Here is a 19,733-nt window from a genome sequence, read left to right on the forward strand (position 1 = left end):
GTCCAGGACATCCCGGGTGCTGGGAGCCCCACCAGGACCTTTCCAAGCCCACGGGGCCCCTCTCCCCTCCGTTTAACGCCAGGCAAACCCCCCTCGGGGGGAGCAGCCCCCCCAGCTTGGCCCCACGCTGGGGACCAAGGGCCCGTCCCCATCCCGGGGGTGCGGGGCTCCGTGCGGGCGGCCAGCCCAGCTGGCGTTATTTACCCAACAGCAGGCAGGCAGCAGGCAGCAGCAGGCAGGAACCGACTCCTTCCTTTATTGCACCTGGTTCCCAGGAGGAAAACAAGTCCTGGGCAGCGGGGTCCAGCCCCGGGGGGCTGCGGGGACCGGCACCAAACCCTTGGTACAGGGACCCCACTGACCACCACCCATGGCCGGGCCCCGCCGGCTGGGGCTGGGCGATGTCCCCGTGGTGTCCCTGCGGTGTCCTCGCATCGCCACTCCCCGGGGAAGGTGCGTTGCTCTCTGGGGGTAGATTTGCATGTTCTCTCCCCCCCCCGAGCCAGTACCCGGAGCGGAGATCAAGGCTTCGAGCTCGCTGCGTCGGAGCGATGGGGATGTCACCCGGCCGCCCGCGGCCCCGCGTCCCCTGGCTGCTGGCTCCGCTCCTCGTGGTGGCAGGTAGGAGGGAGGGGAGGGCAGGAGGGGGCCACGGCTCTGCCAACACTTGCCACCCCCGTTTATTAGCCACCCCCGTTTATTAGTGACCCCTATTTATTAGCCACCCCCGTTTATTAGCCACCCCCGTTTATTAGTGACCCCTATTTATTAGCCACCCCCATTTATTAGCCACCCCCATTTATTAGCGACCCCCATTTATTATCCACCCCCATTTATTGGCCACCCCCATTTATTAGCGACCCCCATTTATTATCCACCCCCATTTATTAGCCACCCCCATTTATTAGCGACCCCCATTTATTATCCACCCCCATTTATTGGCCACCCCATTTATTAGCGACCGGGCGGCAGCGGGAGAGAGCTGGGGAAGCGCGGCTTTGGGTCCCAGTTGCAAAACGAGCGCTGGCCCCAGGGGTTTTAGAAAATCCGTGAAATGTCAGGGGTGAGAACAGGATTTCCCTCTGGGAAGGAGCCGGGAACGATGCAGCGGGGGCACCGGCGGTTCCTCGGGGTGGGGGGGGCCGGGGCGAGCCGGGGCTGCTTGCAGCCGACGGGGGGAAACGATGCGGGGCGTTGCTCAGCCTCCCCTCCCCGCTTTACCGCCGGCGTAAATCAACTCCCGAGAGGTTCACGGTCCCCGGCGGGGCTGGGATCCCGGGACCTGTTTGCTCCTTCTTCTGCTCCGCGGCTGCTGCCGGGCGCGCTCGGCTCGGCCAACCGGCGATAGGAAAAGGGAGAATTAATTTTGGCGAGTTACGGGAGAAGGCAAGGAGGGGCGATCTCCCCCTCTTTGTTCGCCTGCGTGTTTTCGCGAGGAGGAAGAGGGAGGCCGAAGGGCGGCTCGGCCCCCAGGCTGCTCCAGCCCTGCAGCATCGCCGCCACGTACCCGCTTCCTCGGGGTGCGGGGGGTTTGCATCCTGCAGCCGTCGGGGGCACCTGGATAACACTCGATGGGTGCAACGAGCGGGCAGGGGCTGGGTGCTGCCCAGGTGGGTGCCCTAGGGACGGGCTGGGACACGGCGGTGCCGCGATTTCGCTCCCCATCGCCGCTCACGGCTGCTGAACCGAGCGCAGCCTCCCGATGCGGTGGTACCCAAACGAACCCCCCCCCCCTCCAGCTCCCGCATCCCCTAAACCGGGGAGGGGGGTCCACGGCCGTGCTCGCGTGATGGGGCGATGAACCCCCCGAACTGCGCCGCTGCGTGCGGTTTGCCGCCTGCAGGCCGGCCGCGCCGTTCCCCTCCCCTCGCCTTCCTCTTTGCAAACCAAAGCGGCTGCGGAGAAGAAGCCGGAGTCGGCCCCGAAGCGCGCAGGAAGCCAGCAGCCTGCGAACCGGGGTGCAGGATGGGCCCTGCGGTCGGGGGACGCGGTCGCCTGTCCGCCTGTCCGTCCCCCCCCCCGCCCGGGGGAGGCTGCGTCGGCTTCTCGTAGCGTTCGGTATCTCGGAACCGCGTCCCCCGGCGTGGGCAGCTCTGCTGCTGGGAGTAGCTTGGTGTCACCCCAGAAATAGAGGGGCTGCACCCCAAAAGCTCGGCGCTGAGCTGCCCCACAGCCCTGGGTGAGGGTCCCTGTCCCCACCGGCACCCGTGGGGACATTTCCCGAAGGTTTAACCTCAAAACCTGCCCCGGTTTGAGCCCCACTTGGTGGGGAGAACGTCCCCGTCCCCCCTGTGAAGCCCTGGCTGGGGATGAGCCGTGCGCAGCGCGGGGTGACACTGGGACGACACAGGGCGACGCTGGGAAGGCACCGTGAGCACCCAGCGTCCCCCCCCCGGCCCCGGGGGATGCCCGGCCCCACGCGTGGTACCCGGCTGCTGGGGATGCTGGCAGGGGAGGGGATGGGTGCGGGATTAAATGAATCATCTCAGGCAGGCGCCACGCTCTCGTGACTAAGGCACGGGCGGGCAGATGCCCACGGGTGGGCAGGAATGGGGGGGTCTGCTGGGGGTCTCCATCCTCCAGACTATCCCTGTCCCGGCCAGGCGCCACGGCCACCCAGCCCCGGCGGGTGTATGGCGTCCTGGGGGGGTCCGTGCTGCTCTCCCCGGTTCTGCCCCCCAACAAGACGGTGAAGGAGATCGAGTGGAGCTTTTCAGCCGGTGCCGGTGCCACCATTGAAGTAGCAGAATTCGGCCCCGGCAGCTTCAAGCGCCCCGACCCCAAGGACCGGTTCAAGGACCGGCTGGAGATGTTCAACGAGACGGCGCTGAAGATCGGGGCCCTGGAGCGGGGCGACAGCGGGGTCTACGGGGCTCGGATTAAACTGTACCCGACGCTGGTGGAGGACCAGTCCTTCAACCTCTCCGTCTACGGTGAGCGGCTGCAAAGGCGACGGGTGACGGAGACGGGTTTATTGCAGCCCCGATGGGACCCGCCCGCGGAAGAGGCGATAAAACCCTTCTGCACCCGGAGTCATCAGCGCCCGGGAAAGGGGAAGAGAAAATTGCCCTTGGCGCTGAGCATCTGTCACGGGGATTTTCCTGGGTTTATGACTAACCACGACCCACCCCCGCCTGCGCTTCCCCTGCCCGCACCCTCCCGCTGCCCTCCCCGGGGGACCGAGAGTGTCCCCAGGGGGTCCCCAGGGTGTCCTCGGGGGGTCCTCGGGGGGTCCTCAAGGTGTCCTCGGGGTGTCCCCGGGCAGGCTGGATCCTGCGACAGGGTTTGTTTGCACCTTAAACAGGGCCGGTGCCAGCGCCGGAGATCCAGCACCGGCTGCTCTCCCTCAGCACCCAAGGGTGCAACATCACCCTGCGGTGCTGGGTGCCGGCCGGCAGCGATGCCGAGGCCAGCTGGCAGCTCGGCAGCTCCCCGGGGACGCGGTGGGGACAGCTCTGCGAGGACGGCCAAACGCTGTGCCTGGCCGTGGCCGCCAGCGCCCTCAACTCCAGCTACACCTGCGTGGCCCGAAATCCCACCCAGCAGCGCAGCGTCTCCACCCGCCTGGACACCCTGTGCCGGCAGCAGGGTAACCCCCCCCCCCCGGCACCCGCTCCCACCCGGCCGGCGGGGTCCTGGCACCCCACCACGGCTTGTCCCCACAGAGACAGGTGGCTGGCAGAGGTGGCATGTGTGCCTGGTGCTGCTGGCCATGGCAGCCCTGCTCGGCATCGTCTGGCTGTGGAGGAAGAAGAGGAGGAAGAGAGCAGCCGAGGGAGGTGGGTCAAGGCTGGGTCCTCACCAGCGGGATCACCCGGCAAAAAAAAAACGGGAAAGAAGGAACCGGCTTTTTCCTTCGCTGGGGCTCTGGACCAGGGCGGCTCCTTTCCCCGCACCCTGGCTCCCTCCCGGCACCCCTCGGCTCACCCCCGCCTGCTCCCCTCCCCGCAGCCGCCCTCGCCTCCCCCTCCAGCGAGGATGCTCCACCGGAGCCGTCGTACGCCGAGATCCAGCGGGGAACCCCGCCGGGAGCGGAGAAGTGGGTGAGGCTGGGGGGCCGGGGCCGAATCCGGCTCCTGGCCCATTGCACGGCGATGCCGGGGCTGAATTCGGCTCACGCCAGGGCCGGGCTCCGGCTTCCAGCCCTTCCCTCCAGGCGCTGCGGCTGAGGGTCCCCCCGTGTCCCCAAAGTCCCCTGAGCAGGGGGTCACGGCCCCCTTCCCCAGCCCCATCGCCCTGGAAGCGGCTCCCGGCATCGCTCCGAAGCTCCTCGTGCTTCACTGGGGAGATGCCACGAGGGGACATTGAAAGGCCACCATGTCCCCAGGGGGGGGCTTGTCCCAGCTGGGGAGCGACCGTCCCCGTCCCCCTGCCGAAGGGCCGGGGGCTCAGGGGGGGGGTTCTCCCCTGTTTTCTGGCAGCGAGACCACCCCACCACCATCTACAGCGAGGTGCAGACGGGCGCGGGCAGCTGGGACGAGATGGTCGCCTAAGCCCCGCGGCCGGTGAGTACCGGCACCGGGGGGGGGCTCCGTCCTCGTCCCACCGCCCCCGGAGGGACCCAGCTCTGTCCCCACCCTGACTGTCCCCGCTTTGTCCCCGCGCAGGACGGAGCAGCAGGACGGAGACCGTGACGCCGCCGTGGACCGATGGACACTCGTGTGCCCCCCCCCACCTCCATGATGTCTCCTCCTGCCCCCTCCCTGCTCCGTGTCCCCCCACTTCTGCTGCGGGGGGCGGCGAGCAGCGTCCCTGGGGGCTGCCACATCCCCTTTCCCCAAACCCAAGAGCAGCCCGGCGGGGACGGGGGTGCGGGACGGGCTGGAAGGGGGGTCCCAACCCCCCCCCACACCTTGGCTCCAATAAAGCGGGTGAAGGCGAGGTGTGGGTGGATTTATGGGGGTCAAAGCCCCCCCTGGGGCACCCAGGGATGTGGGGGTTCTGCAGGCTGGGGGGGGGCCTGGGCTGCCCCCCCTGCAGCGGGGTGGGGGGGCTCAGGGTGACGGGGGGGTGGGCACGTGTGTGTCGACACTGGGGGGACACACGGGGGGATGCTCAGGACTCACGGGGGGGGGACAGCACCCACGGGGTGGGTGCGTGGGGACAGCACCCACAGCTCTGTGCAGCGCCGGGCACGGGGTGTCCTCTCCCGGAGCGTGGGCCCCCCCCAGCGGTCCCCGGCTGCCGCCTCCCCAGGGCTGGATCCTGCACGGCTGGATCCCAGTACAGCAGGATCCTGGGGAAGTGGGACCCATGTATAGCTGGATCCCCCGCACAGCTGGATCCTGATACAGCCATACACCTGCACAGCTGGATCCCTGCACAACTGGATCCCCACACGGAGGGATCCCTGCTCACCGGGATCCCTGCACATCTGGATCCTCATACAGTCACACCCCTGCACAACTGGATCCCAGTAAAGTAGGACCTCCACACAGCTGGATCCCCACGCAGCAGGATCCCTGCACAGCTGGTAAAGTGGGATCCTTGCACAGCTGGATCCCCATACACCAGGATCCCCGCACAGCTGGATCCCTGCACCGCTGGATCCCCATACAGTCACACCCCCGCACAGCTGGATCCCCATACACCAGGATCCCCGCACAGCTGGATCCCCATGCAGTGGGACGCCCGCTCAGCTGGATCCCGGTAAAGCGGGAACCTTGCACAGGGATCCCTGCACAGCTGGACCCCCATATACCAGGATCCCCGCACAGCTGGATCCCGCCCCAGCCGGACCCTTCGCTTTCCGGCCTCCTTTGTCCCCCGCCGCCACCCGTCGCAGCGCCGGGGCGGGGCGGGGAGGCGGGGCCGTACGTGCGCGCTCCCGCCAGTCCGGGCCGGAAGCGGAAGCGCGTGGGAGCGTGCCCGGAAGTGTGTGGGCGGTGGCGGCGGTTCCGGTTCCGGCGGCCGTGCGGGGGAGGCAGCGGCGGCGGCGGCGGCAGCAGCGAGGCGAGCGGCGCGCACCCCGCATCGGCACCGCGGCCCGGGCGCGCTCCGCCGCCCCACCGCACCCGCTTCACCCGCCGGACCCGGCCAGGCCCGCGCCGCCCCCGCAGGTGGGTCCCGGTGCCGGGCGCGGCCGAGCCGCCGCCACCGCCGCCTCCCGGCCTCCGGCGGGGCCGCCCCGTACGCGCGGGCTCGATCGCGCTGGGGCCCGGGGGACCGACTGCTGGCGAGGCCTTGGCGAGGAGGGGGCCGGTTACCGGAAGGGGGGGGGACGTGGGTGCCCCCGGGAGCACCGGTGAGGTGAAGGCCGCGGCGGGCCCGGTTACCGGAGCCCTTTGGCGGCGGGGCTGGTGGGGGGAGGCGCCTATGGGAGGCCTTGCGGGGGGGGGGAGGGAACGGGGAGCCCCCGGTTACCGGGGGCCGCTCGGCGGGAGGGGCTGCGGGAACGGTGTGCGGCCACGGAGAGGCGAAGCGGGGGACCCTCCCGGTACCCGGGCGCCTCGGTACGTGGGAGGCCGGTGGGGGCCGTACGGTTCCCGATGGCCGTGAGGAGGGTGGTCCCCGGTAACCGGGAGAGCCCGGCGGGGGAAGAAGCGGGGGGGGGGGTCACTGGCGGGGGGGTTAGCGGCGACGGGGAGGCGGCGGCGGCGGCGGCCTGAGCCCTTCCCGGGGCTCCCCCGTCCGGGGGGTGGAGGGCGGGGGGGCGGCGGTGCCGTCGCTGCCCCGCCCGGGGCAGGGGAGGGAGCGGCGCGGCGGGCGGGCAGGCTGGGGCAGGCCGGCGGCAGGGAGCGGAGGGGGCGGCGGCGACGGCGGCGGTGCTGTAACGGGAGCCCGGCAGCCCGGGCCCGGCCGCCGCCTCGGCGCCTCGGCTCCTCCTGGCAGCCATTTACATACTTTGAACATTTCAAAGCAGGAAAACCCGGCGGGGACGGTTCCTCCCGGGGGCTCGTCTGGCCACCGGGCCGGGGGTGCGGGGTGGGGGGGGGCTCCCTCGGAGCCAGCGGCCGCTGCTGCCGTTGTTCCCCGGAGCCCCTTTTACCTTGAGGAAGGGGGGGCAAACACAACGCTTGATTTCCGAGGCGCTGGCAGGTAGCGCTTCGAGCCGAGCCCACCGAAAGCGATTGGAATCAGATGGGCCGCCTCCGAGGGGGATCAGGAGCCGGGATTTTATTCCCCTCCCTTCTCCCTCCCTGGTACATCTGGGCGAGCTCAGCAGCTTGTGTATTTTGGCAGCGGAGCCCGTCTAGTAACAGAAGACAAACTGTGTTTGGCTTGTTTTGTCTGTCTGACGGCCCCGCCGTGCCGCCGCGTTTCGTTCGCGGGCTTTAACGGCAGGGCAGGAGGGAGGCGGGGATTCAACGCCGGCTTTTTGCAGCGGGGAGGAAAGACGGATGGGGATGATTATGGTCAGGGAGACCCCCGGCAGCACCTCTGGGGACGGGCAGGGTTACGGCTTGAGGTGGCCTCTCCGGAGAAATTCCAAGTGCCGCCCGCGATAATGGCGCGTCGATGTCGCTGATGCCGATTTCCTTCTGTTTCGCAGTCAGCAGGAGGGAGAAAATGAAAGCAGGCTGCAGCATTGTGGATAAGCCAGAAGGAGGAGGAGGTAAGGAAGTCTAAAGGCTGAGTTGTTCAGCTGTTACGAATTTTTTTCCCAGGACAAAGGAGCTCAGGCGGGATTAATTCCACCTCTCCCAAAAGCTCTCGTACGTGGGCAAAAGCCACGTGTGAGTGAGGATCGATCAGACATCTGCTCGATGGGCTGTCGGCGAGTTTTTACGAGCGCCGGGTTTAATATGCAAATAAATCTTCCCGGAGACATTTTATTTATAAGGATTTGGGATCTCTTAACGTGGATCCCCTCCGGTCTGGTACAGCTCGTGCCTGGTTTTGTCTCCCTCGCAGCGTGCGATAGTGGTGTGGGTGGTGTTGGAGCGTGATGTGACTTCTTCCACGCTGCCGGAGCCTGAAATTGTGGCCACGATGATTTGGAGGCAAAAAAAAAAAAACAGAAAACACCACCAACCCTCGCGTTAGTATGCTGGGAAACTATTCTGAGAAAGCCGAACTTGGCAGTCGCTCAGAAACATCTGCCGGCGCAGTTGAAGCCGGAGCGGGCTGCCGTGCTCTGAAATAAGGGGGAGCTGGAGTCGCCGAGATCTATCCGCCCTCACCCCCCCCCTCAACATCAGCGCACCAAATGCTCAAAATCTGGATGATTTGCCTTATTTCAGCCACCTGGAGTCCAAATTGTAGCGACGTCTAAAGCTTTTGGGGCTCCTTTCCACTGCTTCTCACGCTTACGTCCCTTTCAGTTTTACCATTTTTTTTGGTGGTGTTTTGGGGATTCTTCAAGGAGAGGGGGCTAAAATGAGTAAGAAAATGAGCAGTAGAGTAGGAGAGCCGGGTTTCTCTGCTTCCACATTGAATGTGTAATAGAATTACAGCCCCCAGCGATACTCTGTGGTCTCGCTCTGGAGAAAACACGATAAACACGCAGCAGAGCTTGGCAGTTGTGAGCTCCTGTTGCTGTCTAAATGACTTTATGGGGGTTTTTTTGCCCCTTTCCAAGGTTATCATTTCCCAGAGTGGGCTTACAAGACCGAGTCCAGCCCCGGCTCCCGGCAGATCCAGTTATGGCATTTCATCCTGGAGCTGCTGCAGAAGGAGGAGTTTCGCCATGTCATCGCCTGGCAGCAGGGCGAGTACGGGGAGTTCGTCATCAAGGACCCTGACGAGGTGGCCCGGCTGTGGGGCAGAAGAAAATGCAAACCCCAGATGAACTACGACAAGCTGAGCCGGGCGCTCAGGTGAGCAGAAGTTTTGGTGGCGGTGAGGGGCTGGTAACGAGCCCTCCTTCCCTCCTTCCCTGCCTCGTTTGGGTAACTGATTGTAGATATTCAGTCCCTGGTTCGGTGGCACTTGCATTTCTGGGAGGTTTCTATCAAATTTTGAGTTCTGGGATGCCAGATCGCTCGGGGAGGTCTGACTGTACTTGGGTGTGATTAGAGAGACGGGGGAGGGAGTCCCCGGTTCGGCGTGCCGTGTTCTGCGTCACGGTGGAAATCTGCACCTCTAGTTCAGGTTGTTATTATCAGGACGGCTTCCTTCCGGGGAGCTTTTCTGTCTCTTTTCTCAGCTTCCATTGCCGCTACTGGCTTGAGCAATGAAGGTGTGGGAGGAAACCAGAGGTGTTACTCTATTATCGCACCATCAAGGGTACTGTTTCAGAGAAAGCAACTCCCCTTTCTAACATAATTTGTACTTGCCTCTTTACCGCTAAATCTGTGCGAGGCAGAGGTTTGGTGCCCGTCCCACGGCAAGGGCCTGGACCGGATGTTTCCCGAGCCCTGGAATTTGGGTATCCTTAAGGACCCCCTCTGGCCACCAGTGTCCCCTTGTGTGAGACGGGGGCCGAGTGTTCCTCACTTGGCGCTTCACAACTCCAAAGCCTCCGGTACAACATTGCCCTCTTTTATTTAAACCCTTCCATAGTTTGTTTTTTTTCAGTTTTCCCTGTGTGTTTTGAAGTCAGACAGTGGAAAACTGGCACGACCCTCTGAAGTATTTCAGCATTTCAAGCCTGTCACCTGCAGGAGTGGCTGAGTTCCTGACAGGTTCTGGCATTATCAGTCTGTAACGTGGACTTACGCCCTCTGATACCTCCTGGGTGGAGCTGACAAAGACAAACAAGGCAGCAAACACAAGAGTCTCGTACTGGAACAGGAAGGAAACAATAAATTGAGGCTGTAGTTGGTGCAGGGGAGTGGAAAATAGCCTCTACCTGCCAACACTGATCACGTCTTGGCATCTTGATGCCGAGCGTGACAGCAGCGGGGCAGGAGCACTGCGGGTATCGGCAGCCGCTTCGGCTCGGGACCTGTGGCTCCTTCCTCCCTCCAGCTCGGAGCCGGCCCTGCTTTGGTGCGCGCTGTGGCAACAGGCACAATGTCTTAATCTACCTCCTAAGTACAGAGAGCGGTGGCGACGATCCGCCTGTAACACCTTTGTTTGTACACCAGTATTAGGAGGCTGAGGACAAACAGTGGTGGTGTAAGTGGGGAGGAGGCTGCGGTGGGGATTATACCCCCTGTCTCTGTGGCCGAGTTTTTCTGCCTTCGGTGTCGTGAAGGGGAGGGACGCTGGCTGCCCTCCGCAGCCCTGATCAGCGCTGCCTGCGAAGGCAAGGGAGTATTTTTAATCCGAAGGTGTGAATGGGTGAACAGAAGGGAAGCAACTTGCTCAGGGGCATGAGAGCAGCAGAAACCAGCTCTCCCGATTTCCAGCCTGATGCCCTGTGCGCTGTTACAATACCCTGGGCCTTGAAGATTGCAGAAATAAAAAAACAAATCTGAGGCTATCTGGGTAATTTGGTCCCTTTTGCTCAGCTCCGTCGCTGCGCTGAGGTTTGTTCCGCCCCAGCCCAGGTACGCGATCCCCTCTTTCAGGTTCTGTGTCTTAGCACAGGTTCATGTGAATTTTCCCCTCCTGTTCTCCTGTAACGTTCCCCTGGCAGTCACGGCCCACGTGGAGCGACCACGCGTGTTTCACTGGCTGTGGGGCACTTGCGTGGATGGGAATAGGGAGGTAGTGCCAGCGCCATGCGGGACGCTTGTACGAGGGACCCCCCCTGCCCCCAGCCCATGGCACTGGTCCCAGTTTGGACAGGGGTGAGAACAACATGTACGGGCTTGGCCTGTTGTTCAGCTTTCGCTTCCCTTCAGGATCGCGCCTTTTCCCACATGTTCTATGGAACGTAATGACCTGTAAAATGGTTTGAAACCTACTGCTAAAGAATGTGTTGTAAAAGGAGTGGGTGTCGTTTGGAAACTTCCCGATCAACGAATATTTTCTTGTATTAATAACATAAATTCTCTGGACAATTTCATTTTCGTAGGTACGTCAGAGGTGGATGTTGATGGCGCTAAAAGAAACGAGACCTTTAACCAGATCACCACGTGCTTTGATTGATCTCTCTAACTTTCTTTAACAGATACTATTACAACAAGAGGATTCTCCACAAGACAAAAGGCAAAAGGTTTACCTACAAGTTCAACTTCAACAAGCTGGTGATGCCCAACTACCCGTTCATTAACATTCGGCCTAATGGTGAGTGCGGGCTCGGGGCTGCTGCTGCTGCTGCTTTTAACTGTCCCCGCTCCTGGCGTGTGGAAGGAGGCCGGGACCGACCCCGCAGCCTCTGCAGATCCCCTCTCGGTCATCTCCTACGCTTGAAAGACTGCCGGGGCAATCAGCGCGGCTGCGGTGGGAATGTCTGGACGTTGATAAAGCCTTATCTGGAGCGCTCCTTCCCTCGGGTTGGTCACAGACGCATCTGTGGTTGTCTTCAGAGGAGACTGGAGGCATTTTGGTTTCCTATTTGAGCCTGCTTGTTGGACTGTCTTTATGGGCGCCGCGGGTTTGCTTTGCTTTGCTGTCAGGGGGCGGGTGTCCTTGGGATAAGAGGGGTTTAGTTCTGTTGCAGGGACCTTGCCTCACTCACATGCTTGTAACGTAAGTTTATGGTGCCATATAAATGTTGACCCTTCTTGACAAGGAGCTTAGAGGTGCATGGCGAGGCACGCATGTGAGCGCTATCAGAAAGTTCGCAGCTTAACCCCAGTTTGCTCTCCTCCCTGCTTCTGCAAAGGCCCCTTGCTTGCTTCAGCTCTGCTCCTTTTATATCAAAAGGAACTTTTCGTAACCGACTTCTATCTGGAGTTCAGAGGAGCGTAATAGCGAGCACAGAGCAGTTTTCAGAGAAGAGTAGTAACTCGTCTGAGTTTGACTAAAATCACAGGTATTTCTCGACTGTCCCTGCGGCAGAACGGCGTGCTGACATTCAGGATAACGAAAAAGGGTTTGGGAATGGAGCGTAATTTGTTCCCTGCTCGTCCTAAAAGGCCTTTGAGTCTCTTGCCAGGAGCGGTAGCAGGAGTTCACTCTGGATTTGTCCCAGAGTCAGCAGTACTGCTGTGGTTTCTCTGGAAGAGGGTCCTTTGTTCGCAAGATCCTTTTTGGTGGAGTTAAGTCCCCCCATGGCTAGATTTCTACAGCTGGGGCGATTGCCTGCATAACTGCGCAGCCACCACGCAACCAGGGAAATTAGTGGCCATCGAGTCCATCAGGAAAAAAAAAAAAACCCTTCTGGAAGTCATTACAGCGAGGCCCGAGACTGCAAACTCTCCGCAGCAAAGCAAGCGTGAACGCAGAGGCGCCTGAACCAGCCTTTCTCACAGCGCCGTGCGCTTAGTTCTCACCTCGTGAAGAGTGCCCCAGGGGAAGCCTTGAAGATTCGTCTAGCAGAGAGAGAGCAGGGGAAAGTGGGGATTGAATGTTGACTCTGAAACCCCGGCGGCTGAGAAAAACAGGTTACGTGTGGGCAAGAGCATTTCTCATCGGTGCTCGTGTAGCCTGTGCCTACGTACGGCGGTGACTGCTCGTTGATCTTGGCAGTTGAAGCGACCTGCATCCCTCCCCGCCCCTGGGGAGTCCCAGCCGGGCACGAGCACAAATGTGATTTCAAGGCATTGTCTTCTAAGCAAACAGTAACCCCAAAACGGGGCTGGGAGAATAGAAATATTCATAAAGGCGTTCTGCTTTACCTGTGTGGGACACGCTGCCTTTACGGCAGTGGGGAGAAGGAAATGTATTCTCCAGGAGTCCTTAGCCAAAGCATGGGGGTGTAAGATGTAGTATGAAGCTGCGCTGCAAATCTATAATTACTTGCAGCAACGAGTCTGGGCAGTTCCAGCTCAATATTGCTCACTGCTGTTCCTTTTCCCTGTTTGCAGCCACTCCCTCCTATCTCTGGGGCATGCATTTAAAAAAAGAAGTTTGGAGAACTGGAATGCACTTGTCTAATTACAACCTGTTTTCTTTCCTTCTGGCTGGGGTGGGGGTTGGGATATCAAACCTGTTTGGGGCACTGGAATCAGGTTTCTTCTCTCGACTCTCACTCGCGCAGTTTTGAAGGGAAGGGAGAATCAACGGGCGCGTTGCGGAGGTGAGAAAGCAGGTGGAAGAATTTGCCTCGATATGGCTGGTTACGGCACGAGAACGCCGTAGACAGGCGGCTCCGTAGGCACGACGGTGGAAGAGGAGCCAGCGAGAGCTGGCAGCGCTACTGGCAGAAACGTTGGAGAGAAGCCGTCTTCCCAGAAAAGCACAAATCAGTGACTTTCAGTCAGCCCTGAGAGCTTGAGGTTTACCAGCAGCGCTTCTGCCGGCGGCGTTCGAGCACGATTGCTTAACCGTGCTCCTAACGCGCCGTCGTCGAGACGTTTTCTGGTTGAACCAGAGCGAGGAGGTCAGGGGAGGGCGTCCGAAAGTGGAAGTTATTTTGGTGGCACTGGAGGTTCACGAAACCTCAGCCGGGGCGGAGAGAGGAGAAGATTCATCCCCAGCAGTGGCGAGGTTTTGAGGTGGGCAGGGGAGACTGGAGCTATGCAGGGGAAGGGAGCAGATGGGAAAGGCACCTCCCATCTAATCGTCTGCTGCATTGTTGATAGCGCGTGGTATTTTTGTGTTACTCTTCCAAACGCCTGCGGGTGCAGCCCGAAAAGCAGCTCTTTACCTGTGATTTAACTCCCTCAGCAACTGCGCTCTTAACTCTCTCCCGTACTCTTTCTCTTTTCCCCCCTCCCTGTCCCAGGTGTCGTGCCGCAGAGCGCTCCTCCTGTGCCCACGGCTTCGTCCCGCTTCCATTTCCCACCGCTGGACAGCCACTCTCCCACCGAAGATGCCCAGCCCAGTCGGTTTTCCGGTGGGTCCCTGGTCCCATCCAACCCAGAAGCGTTGGGTGACGGCGGCGAGAGGAAGCCGGACATGCCGGAGCTGGAGGACGGCTCCTCGGATTGGCGCCGTGGCGTGGATCTCATGGCCTCGCGCAACGCCGTGGGCGCCGGTAGCGTCAACCACCAGAAGCGCAAGCCCGATATTATGCTCCCTCTCTTCACCAGGCCTGGGATCTACCCGGATCCTCACAGCCCCTTTGCCGTGTCCCCTCTGCCGGGGCGCGGCGGGGTCCTGAACGTCCCGATCTCTCCAGCGTTGTCCCTGACTCCCACCCTTTTCTCCTACAGCCCCTCTCCGGGCCTCAGCCCCTTCACAGGTAGCAGCTGCTTCTCTTTTAATCCCGAGGAAATGAAACACTACCTGCATTCGCAAGCTTGCTCCGTCTTCAACTACCACCTGAGTCCGCGGACTTTCCCCCGCTATCCGCTCATGGTGCCACCACTACAGTGCCAAATGCCCCTCGAGGAGCAGCCCCAGTTCCCCATCAAGCTACAGCCTCCACCCGTGGGGCGCAAAAACAGAGAGAGACTGGAAAGCGCTGAGGAGCCGGCGGCCCCCCAGCTCGCTACTCCTCCTCCCAGGGTCAAGGTCGAGCCCGCGATGGACAAGGAGGCAGAGTCCAAAGAGCCACCGGCGAAAGGAAAAGACAAAAGTGAGAGAGAGGAAGGCTCCGGCGTGGCAGCCAGCCTGGAAGAGGAGAAAGGGCCTGTGTTTGCCAGACCAGCTGCCCCGTCGTGGCACCCAGCCCCGCCGGCACCCACCCAGGCCAGCTTCTCGGCTGAAGAATCCCAGGAGCAAGGGGAGAGCAGCGGGGAGAAGTCATCCCGAGAGTCTGCCGGAGAATCGGGGGCGCAGGAGAAGAGAGAGGATGCCCTGATGCCTCCGAAGCTGCGTCTCAAGCGCCGCTGGAACGGTGACCGGCAGGCGGACGTCCCCGAGGAGCGTCAGAACGGCCGAGTCCACTGGAACGGGGCGCTGGGCAGCCCGCACCTCACGGCGGGTCCCAAGGCCGTGACGGCCACGGCTGCCTCCGACACCTAAGCCCGGGGGAGCCTCGCAGTCCGTCTGTGCTGAAAACATCTGTGTATTTATGTAGCAAGGTTGCAGAGCGTGGGGGGCGGGCGGGGGGCTGGGGCTAGCCTGGTTTGGTAATTCTAGAAACTAGGGGTTTTGTGTTCTTTGTTTTCATTGTTGAATTGCAGGTGAGACGCGGTTGTCTTGCTCCGATTAGGAGAGGCGAGGGAAGCCGGCCGCCCTTGTGCGCGAGCTTCAGACCTTGCACGAACTCCAGCGGGGTTGAGGCCTCCACCGGGACGGAGGAACTCCAGACACGGTCTATTTTATATACGCTCTAGTATTTATAGAAGCAGGAATCTCCGAATTCATCTAGTTCCCTTTTTTTTTTTTTTTTTTAAAATATCTGGAGCCTGGTGCGATGGTGGGAGAGGATTTCCTGCCCGTTCGAGACGTGCTGTGCGTCAGCCTCGGAAGCCCTCTGTGTTTTGGAGGAGGGCTGGGGGCCGGGGCCGGGGAATGTTGCACTGTCTGCGGAGCGGGGAAGGTCGCGGAAAGACACAACTCGGAAAGTCGCCGGCGCGCCAGCGAGGTGGGACGCTGCTGGAGAGGGAGCCGCGTTCCCGGCGAGCGGATCTCGGTAGCGCTTCAGGATACATTAGTCGTCCTTTTCGCCTTTCTGAAATACTGCAGAAGCCATGAGCAAAATATTAAAAAAAAAAAAAACCTTTCAGGGAAGGGAGTGGGGTGGGAAAAAAAAAATAACCTAATGCCTTTAATATACGCATTAAAATGTACCCTGGGTTTTTTTTTTTTTTCTTTTTTTTTTTTTTTTTTGCCTAATTGTATGGGTGGAGTTGGGAGTGATTGGAAGATTAACACTGAAATGATTGTGGTGAGTTCATAGAGAAGGAATGACAGGAGCTTTGTTAAATCTTATTTCCTTTGTTTGGTTCCCCTATCACTTTGACTCATGCCTTAACTACGTGTACACTTTATGCGAGCAGGGTCTATTGACAGAAGCAGCCTGTGCGAGAGCCAGATGCGTTTGGCCGAGGTTGGGTTTCGCGGAGGTTTTGGATTTTGCCTGATGACGGAGAAGCGATGGAGAGCGCGGTGGTTGCGGGAGCGAAGGAGGGCGGAGGGGCGGCCATGCCCGCCCGGGCTCCGTCTCCGCAGGCTGGGTTGAGCCGGGGTTCGCGGTGTAAATCTCGCTGTATTTTTGCTATAAATTTGCTATTTCCCTACGCAGCTGCGTTTCTCGTTAGACTGATTAACTTAGGCTCCGGATTACACCGAGGAACGCGCTTGTCTCCCACTGCGTCGGGACGAATCCCTAACGATTCCTTGAAAGGAGCTTGGAAACGACCGATCTCCACGGGGATAGAGCTGTATCCAGAGAGCGGCTGATTATTCACGCGGTCGTAGGCGAGAGGCGTGCGCGGGCAGATTTCTCCAGTCGGGGACTCGGTAACTGTCGTAGGAGGGAGCGTGTGTGAGCACAAGATTATTTGCAAACGCTATTAGGCAGATAGACGGGGCTGGTCGAGCCCTGCCGAAACGAGATGCCGTGCGTGGTACCCGGAGCGGTCCTGGGGGATGCGGGAGCCGTAACTGGGTGAGCTCGGCCCCCCCCGGCTGGGCTCCGGACCCCCGGCACCTGGATTTACCTCCACGGCCGGGGTAGGAAAGGGGAAGGAACCCCTCAATCCGCCCCCCCGGCCCTGGAGAGGGGCTCAGCGAGTGAACTCAGGAATTAGAAACACGAGGCCTTTCCCATCAGTAATGCATATCGGCATCCCTTCTTGTGCCCAAGTGCCGGAGCCCGTGGGCGCCGCTCCCTTTCGGGGAGGGGGCCGGGGGGGAGGGGAGGGAGCCGCCCTTCTCACCCTTCATTTAAGACAAAAAAAAAAAAAAAAAAAAAGAAAAAAAAAAGAAGTTGAACTGTTGTTTGGCTTTAAAAGTTTGTAATTGGTTTTGGGGGGAGGGGAGGGGGTGTTGTCTTCATAGCCATTGCACTGCAAACCGGGAGCTCCGCGTTCAGGGATAAAGGACTCAGGTTCTCAGGACAACGGACCAGTGACCGGCTGCGGGTGATGGGCTCCGCTTCGGAGGGGCCGGCAACGTCACCCACGTCCCCGCCGGCTCAGGGTCGGGGGGGGGGGTCACCTCGGTGCGAGGCAGGGGCTTCTTCCGACCAGACTTCACATTGCCTAGCAGCAGCCTCGGAGGAGGGCGCTTATAAATACATTTTAAATAAAGAAAGAAAGAAAAAAAAATATATATATTCCGATGTGCCAAAATATTTAAACTTGTAAAGTTTAAATGGTTGAAATCTCAACGTCCACCTGTATTAATTAATCAAGAGCATGTTAACGTTTAAACCATTTTTGCTTTGTTTAGTCATAGAGAATCTGTAGGAAAGAGACTTTAATCGGACAACCAGCAGTAAGCCAAGAGTTTTTTTGGGGAAAAAAAAAACCCACACGATCAAGACGGGGCAGGGAGGATTAGCCACACATCTCCCCGCGGCGGCGAGCGAGCCTGGCAGAACTTAACGAGCTGCAGAGCTGAAACGAGCCCCGGGCTGGGGCTACCGTGCCCTCCCCGAATCCAGGGGAGCAGGAGGAGGAGGAGGAGGAGGAAGAGCCCCTCTCCAGAAGCATTAACCTCGGCGGCCCGTCGCGTCGCCCTCGTCGCCTGCGGGAGGTTCCACCCGTTGCTCGGTTGTCCCTTGTTTTTATTTATTCCATAATTATGTTTTTGTTTTTAAAGTAACTTTTTTTTTTTCTCTCTCTCTCTTTTTGTCTTATGGATCCTGGTGGGTTTAAAAAAAAAATGAATTTCTTCTTTTGGTTTGAAATAATCGTAATCAGATTGTTTTTAAAAAAAAAAAAGTTCGATTTTTAGAGTGCTTTTAAGGAGAAAGTATTTACCGATAGAAAGTTGGTTTTTTTGGGTTTTTTTTTAAAAAACAAATCACTTTTCCTGAGGCATGTTCTTTGACTTTACTAGAATTGATTCAGCAGGGATTAGTGGATGCATACACGTACGGCGGGGACGCGGTTAGCTTGAGCTGTCTGTCCACGGAGAGCAGGATTGAACGTGTGTGTATATGTACATAACAATGTAAAGTAGTCTTTAAATACTCCATTGTGCAGTGCCTTTAGACGTTCCACTTTCTATAAAGTCTTCAAAAAAAAAAAAAGTTTGCATATATATATTATATATATATGATGTAATGTTATAGAAATATATGTATAATATACATATTTTTTCCAGGGGTATCTGATAGCTCTGTATTTTGTTATGGAAGTTGAAAGAAAAAAAAAAAAAAAAAGTATTTTACCTCAAATTAAAAAGTTAAATAAACCTTTTAAATAAGCATTCCTGCTGGTAGCTCGGTTCTTGGCGGGTTTGGCTCTGGGGCCGGGGCGCGGGTGGTGCCGCTTGACCCGCGTCTCTCCCAGTCTTTCCTAGAGCCGTGTCCGGATCCGCTGCGCATCGAGATGCTTTCGGCTCGATTTTGGGAGAGGAGCATCCCCGGAGACCGCCTGCGCTCCCGCTGCCGCCGTCCCTGCCGGTGCCCGCTCCCGTCGCAGCATCCGAACCCCGCCGCGGGGTTTGCCCCCAGGTAATCGCCGCCCCGGCCCCGGGGAGGGCAGCGCTGCTGCTGGCAGAGCCTCCGGCCGTCCCCGTCTGCCGGGGGGGGCTCTGCGGGGGGACCCCGCACCCTGACGGGCTTTGGGAAGCTTTGCGGACGGGTTTGGGAAGACCCTGAAGTGCCGTCGAGCGGGATGGGGGGATGCAGGGCTGGGACGGCCCCAGCTGCGCTCGTGTAAAGTCGGGTTTAAACTAAATTCAACTAAACCGGGCTTAAATCCCTGTACTGAGCCCAGCGCGGCTTTTCACCTTGGCCAGACCCGCTGCCAACGGTGCTTTTTTTTATAGGATTTCTCCAGCGGAAAGGGGCTGGGATGGAGGGGCCGGGGACGTGCTGGCGCGGGGGGACCCCGCTCGGGCTGGGGCTTTTTTTATTTCCTTTTTATTTTATTTCTGAGCACAGAAAGGGATCAGCGTCAGGAGGGGATTAGGGGATGGAGCTCCTGGCTCTCAGCCCTGTGCTTACACCGCGGGGCTCCGCTCTGTGGCCGTCCCCTTTCCAGGCCTTCCTTATTACTATATTATTATTAATTATTATTATTATTCTCTTACAAAAGGCAGCGACACGGGGCAGCTTGAGCCCCGACCGCCCCCCCAGCACCCTCCTGTTCCTGCCACGCTCTTGGAGGGACGGAGCTGCCCGGCGAGAGCTTTCCGCTCCCTTCCTCGGACACACAATTAATCTAGTAAGACGTATATTTAATTAAACACTCATTAATTCCAAGGACACATGTGCCAGGGTTCTGACAACCAGCTAATCCTCATGGTGGATTTTTTTTTTAATTTATCAATTAGGTGTGAATTCAAGTCCCTGGTTTTGCCGTTGCTGGTGGCCGTGCCGAGCGCGGCGGCTTTGGCGGGGCGTTCCCAGGCCAATCTTGGGGAGATTTGAGACAGTTCTGGGAAAAACAGGTCCTGTTTGGAAGTTTGCAAAGTGGTCATTGCTAAAAAAATCCCGTTGCACAACGAGGCACCGAGTGTGGGAGCCGGAGGAGTCGTGTCCCCACCCCGGGGATGCTGCCGGCCCCGGCGCAGGATCAGGCCCCTCCCAGGGAGAGATTGGCCAGGAAAATAAGGGGAAAAATGGCATTTTTGCAGACGCTTTTCCAGCTTCTTGATTAAAAGGGAAAACTACAAATGCTCTTCCAATTTCATGGTGAAGACAAGCCTCCTTCCAGCCCCGCTGAGGACGCCTCCGGAGCAGAACGCTCTCCGCTTTCCAGGGAAAAATAAGGGAGATTTGAAACCGATTGGAAAACCGAAGCTTAATCTTTAGAAATTTCCAGCAACATCCGAGCGGGAATTTTCTA

The 19,733-nt window shown here is 59.4% G+C and overlaps 2 protein-coding genes and 1 long non-coding RNA gene across 8 annotated transcripts; all 3 read left to right on the top strand.

Moving 5' to 3' along the window:
- The first annotated feature begins 551 nt into the window (after window positions 1-551).
- On the top strand, window positions 552-3,593 carry LOC142094083 (SLAM family member 8-like). Its single transcript, XM_075175921.1, has 4 exons — window positions 552-621; window positions 2,604-2,933; window positions 3,305-3,520; window positions 3,586-3,593. The coding sequence occupies exons 1-4, from the start codon at window positions 552-554 to the stop codon at window positions 3,591-3,593; spliced, it is 624 nt and encodes a 207-aa protein (XP_075032022.1).
- A 139-nt stretch (window positions 3,594-3,732) lies between these two features.
- LOC142094334 (uncharacterized) lies at window positions 3,733-4,480 on the top strand. The gene is made up of 3 exons (XR_012677641.1): window positions 3,733-3,779; window positions 3,952-4,043; window positions 4,422-4,480. It is a non-coding gene; the product is annotated as an uncharacterized LOC142094334 (long non-coding RNA).
- A 1,432-nt stretch (window positions 4,481-5,912) lies between these two features.
- On the top strand, window positions 5,913-17,492 carry ETV3 (ETS variant transcription factor 3). Of its 6 annotated transcripts, none has more exons than XM_075176271.1 (6): window positions 5,913-6,059; window positions 7,493-7,555; window positions 8,522-8,759; window positions 10,943-11,058; window positions 13,604-14,846; window positions 14,949-16,763. In XM_075176271.1, the coding sequence occupies exons 2-5, from the start codon at window positions 7,510-7,512 to the stop codon at window positions 14,785-14,787; spliced, it is 1,584 nt and encodes a 527-aa protein (XP_075032372.1). In that variant the 5' UTR covers window positions 5,913-6,059; window positions 7,493-7,509; the 3' UTR covers window positions 14,788-14,846; window positions 14,949-16,763. The 6 variants fall into 6 exon arrangements, with proteins under 6 accessions (XP_075032372.1, XP_075032373.1, XP_075032368.1 ...); XM_075176272.1 differs by lacking the exon at window positions 5,913-6,059 and adding an exon at window positions 6,218-6,244; XM_075176267.1 differs by lacking the exon at window positions 5,913-6,059 and adding an exon at window positions 16,771-17,492 and having other exon boundaries at window positions 7,475-7,555; window positions 14,949-16,230.
- The last annotated feature ends 2,241 nt before the right edge of the window (window positions 17,493-19,733 follow it).

This window comes from Calonectris borealis, chromosome 29 (assembly GCF_964195595.1).
Source record: "Calonectris borealis chromosome 29, bCalBor7.hap1.2, whole genome shotgun sequence".
In the NCBI taxonomy this organism is placed as follows: Eukaryota; Metazoa; Chordata; class Aves; order Procellariiformes; family Procellariidae; genus Calonectris; species Calonectris borealis.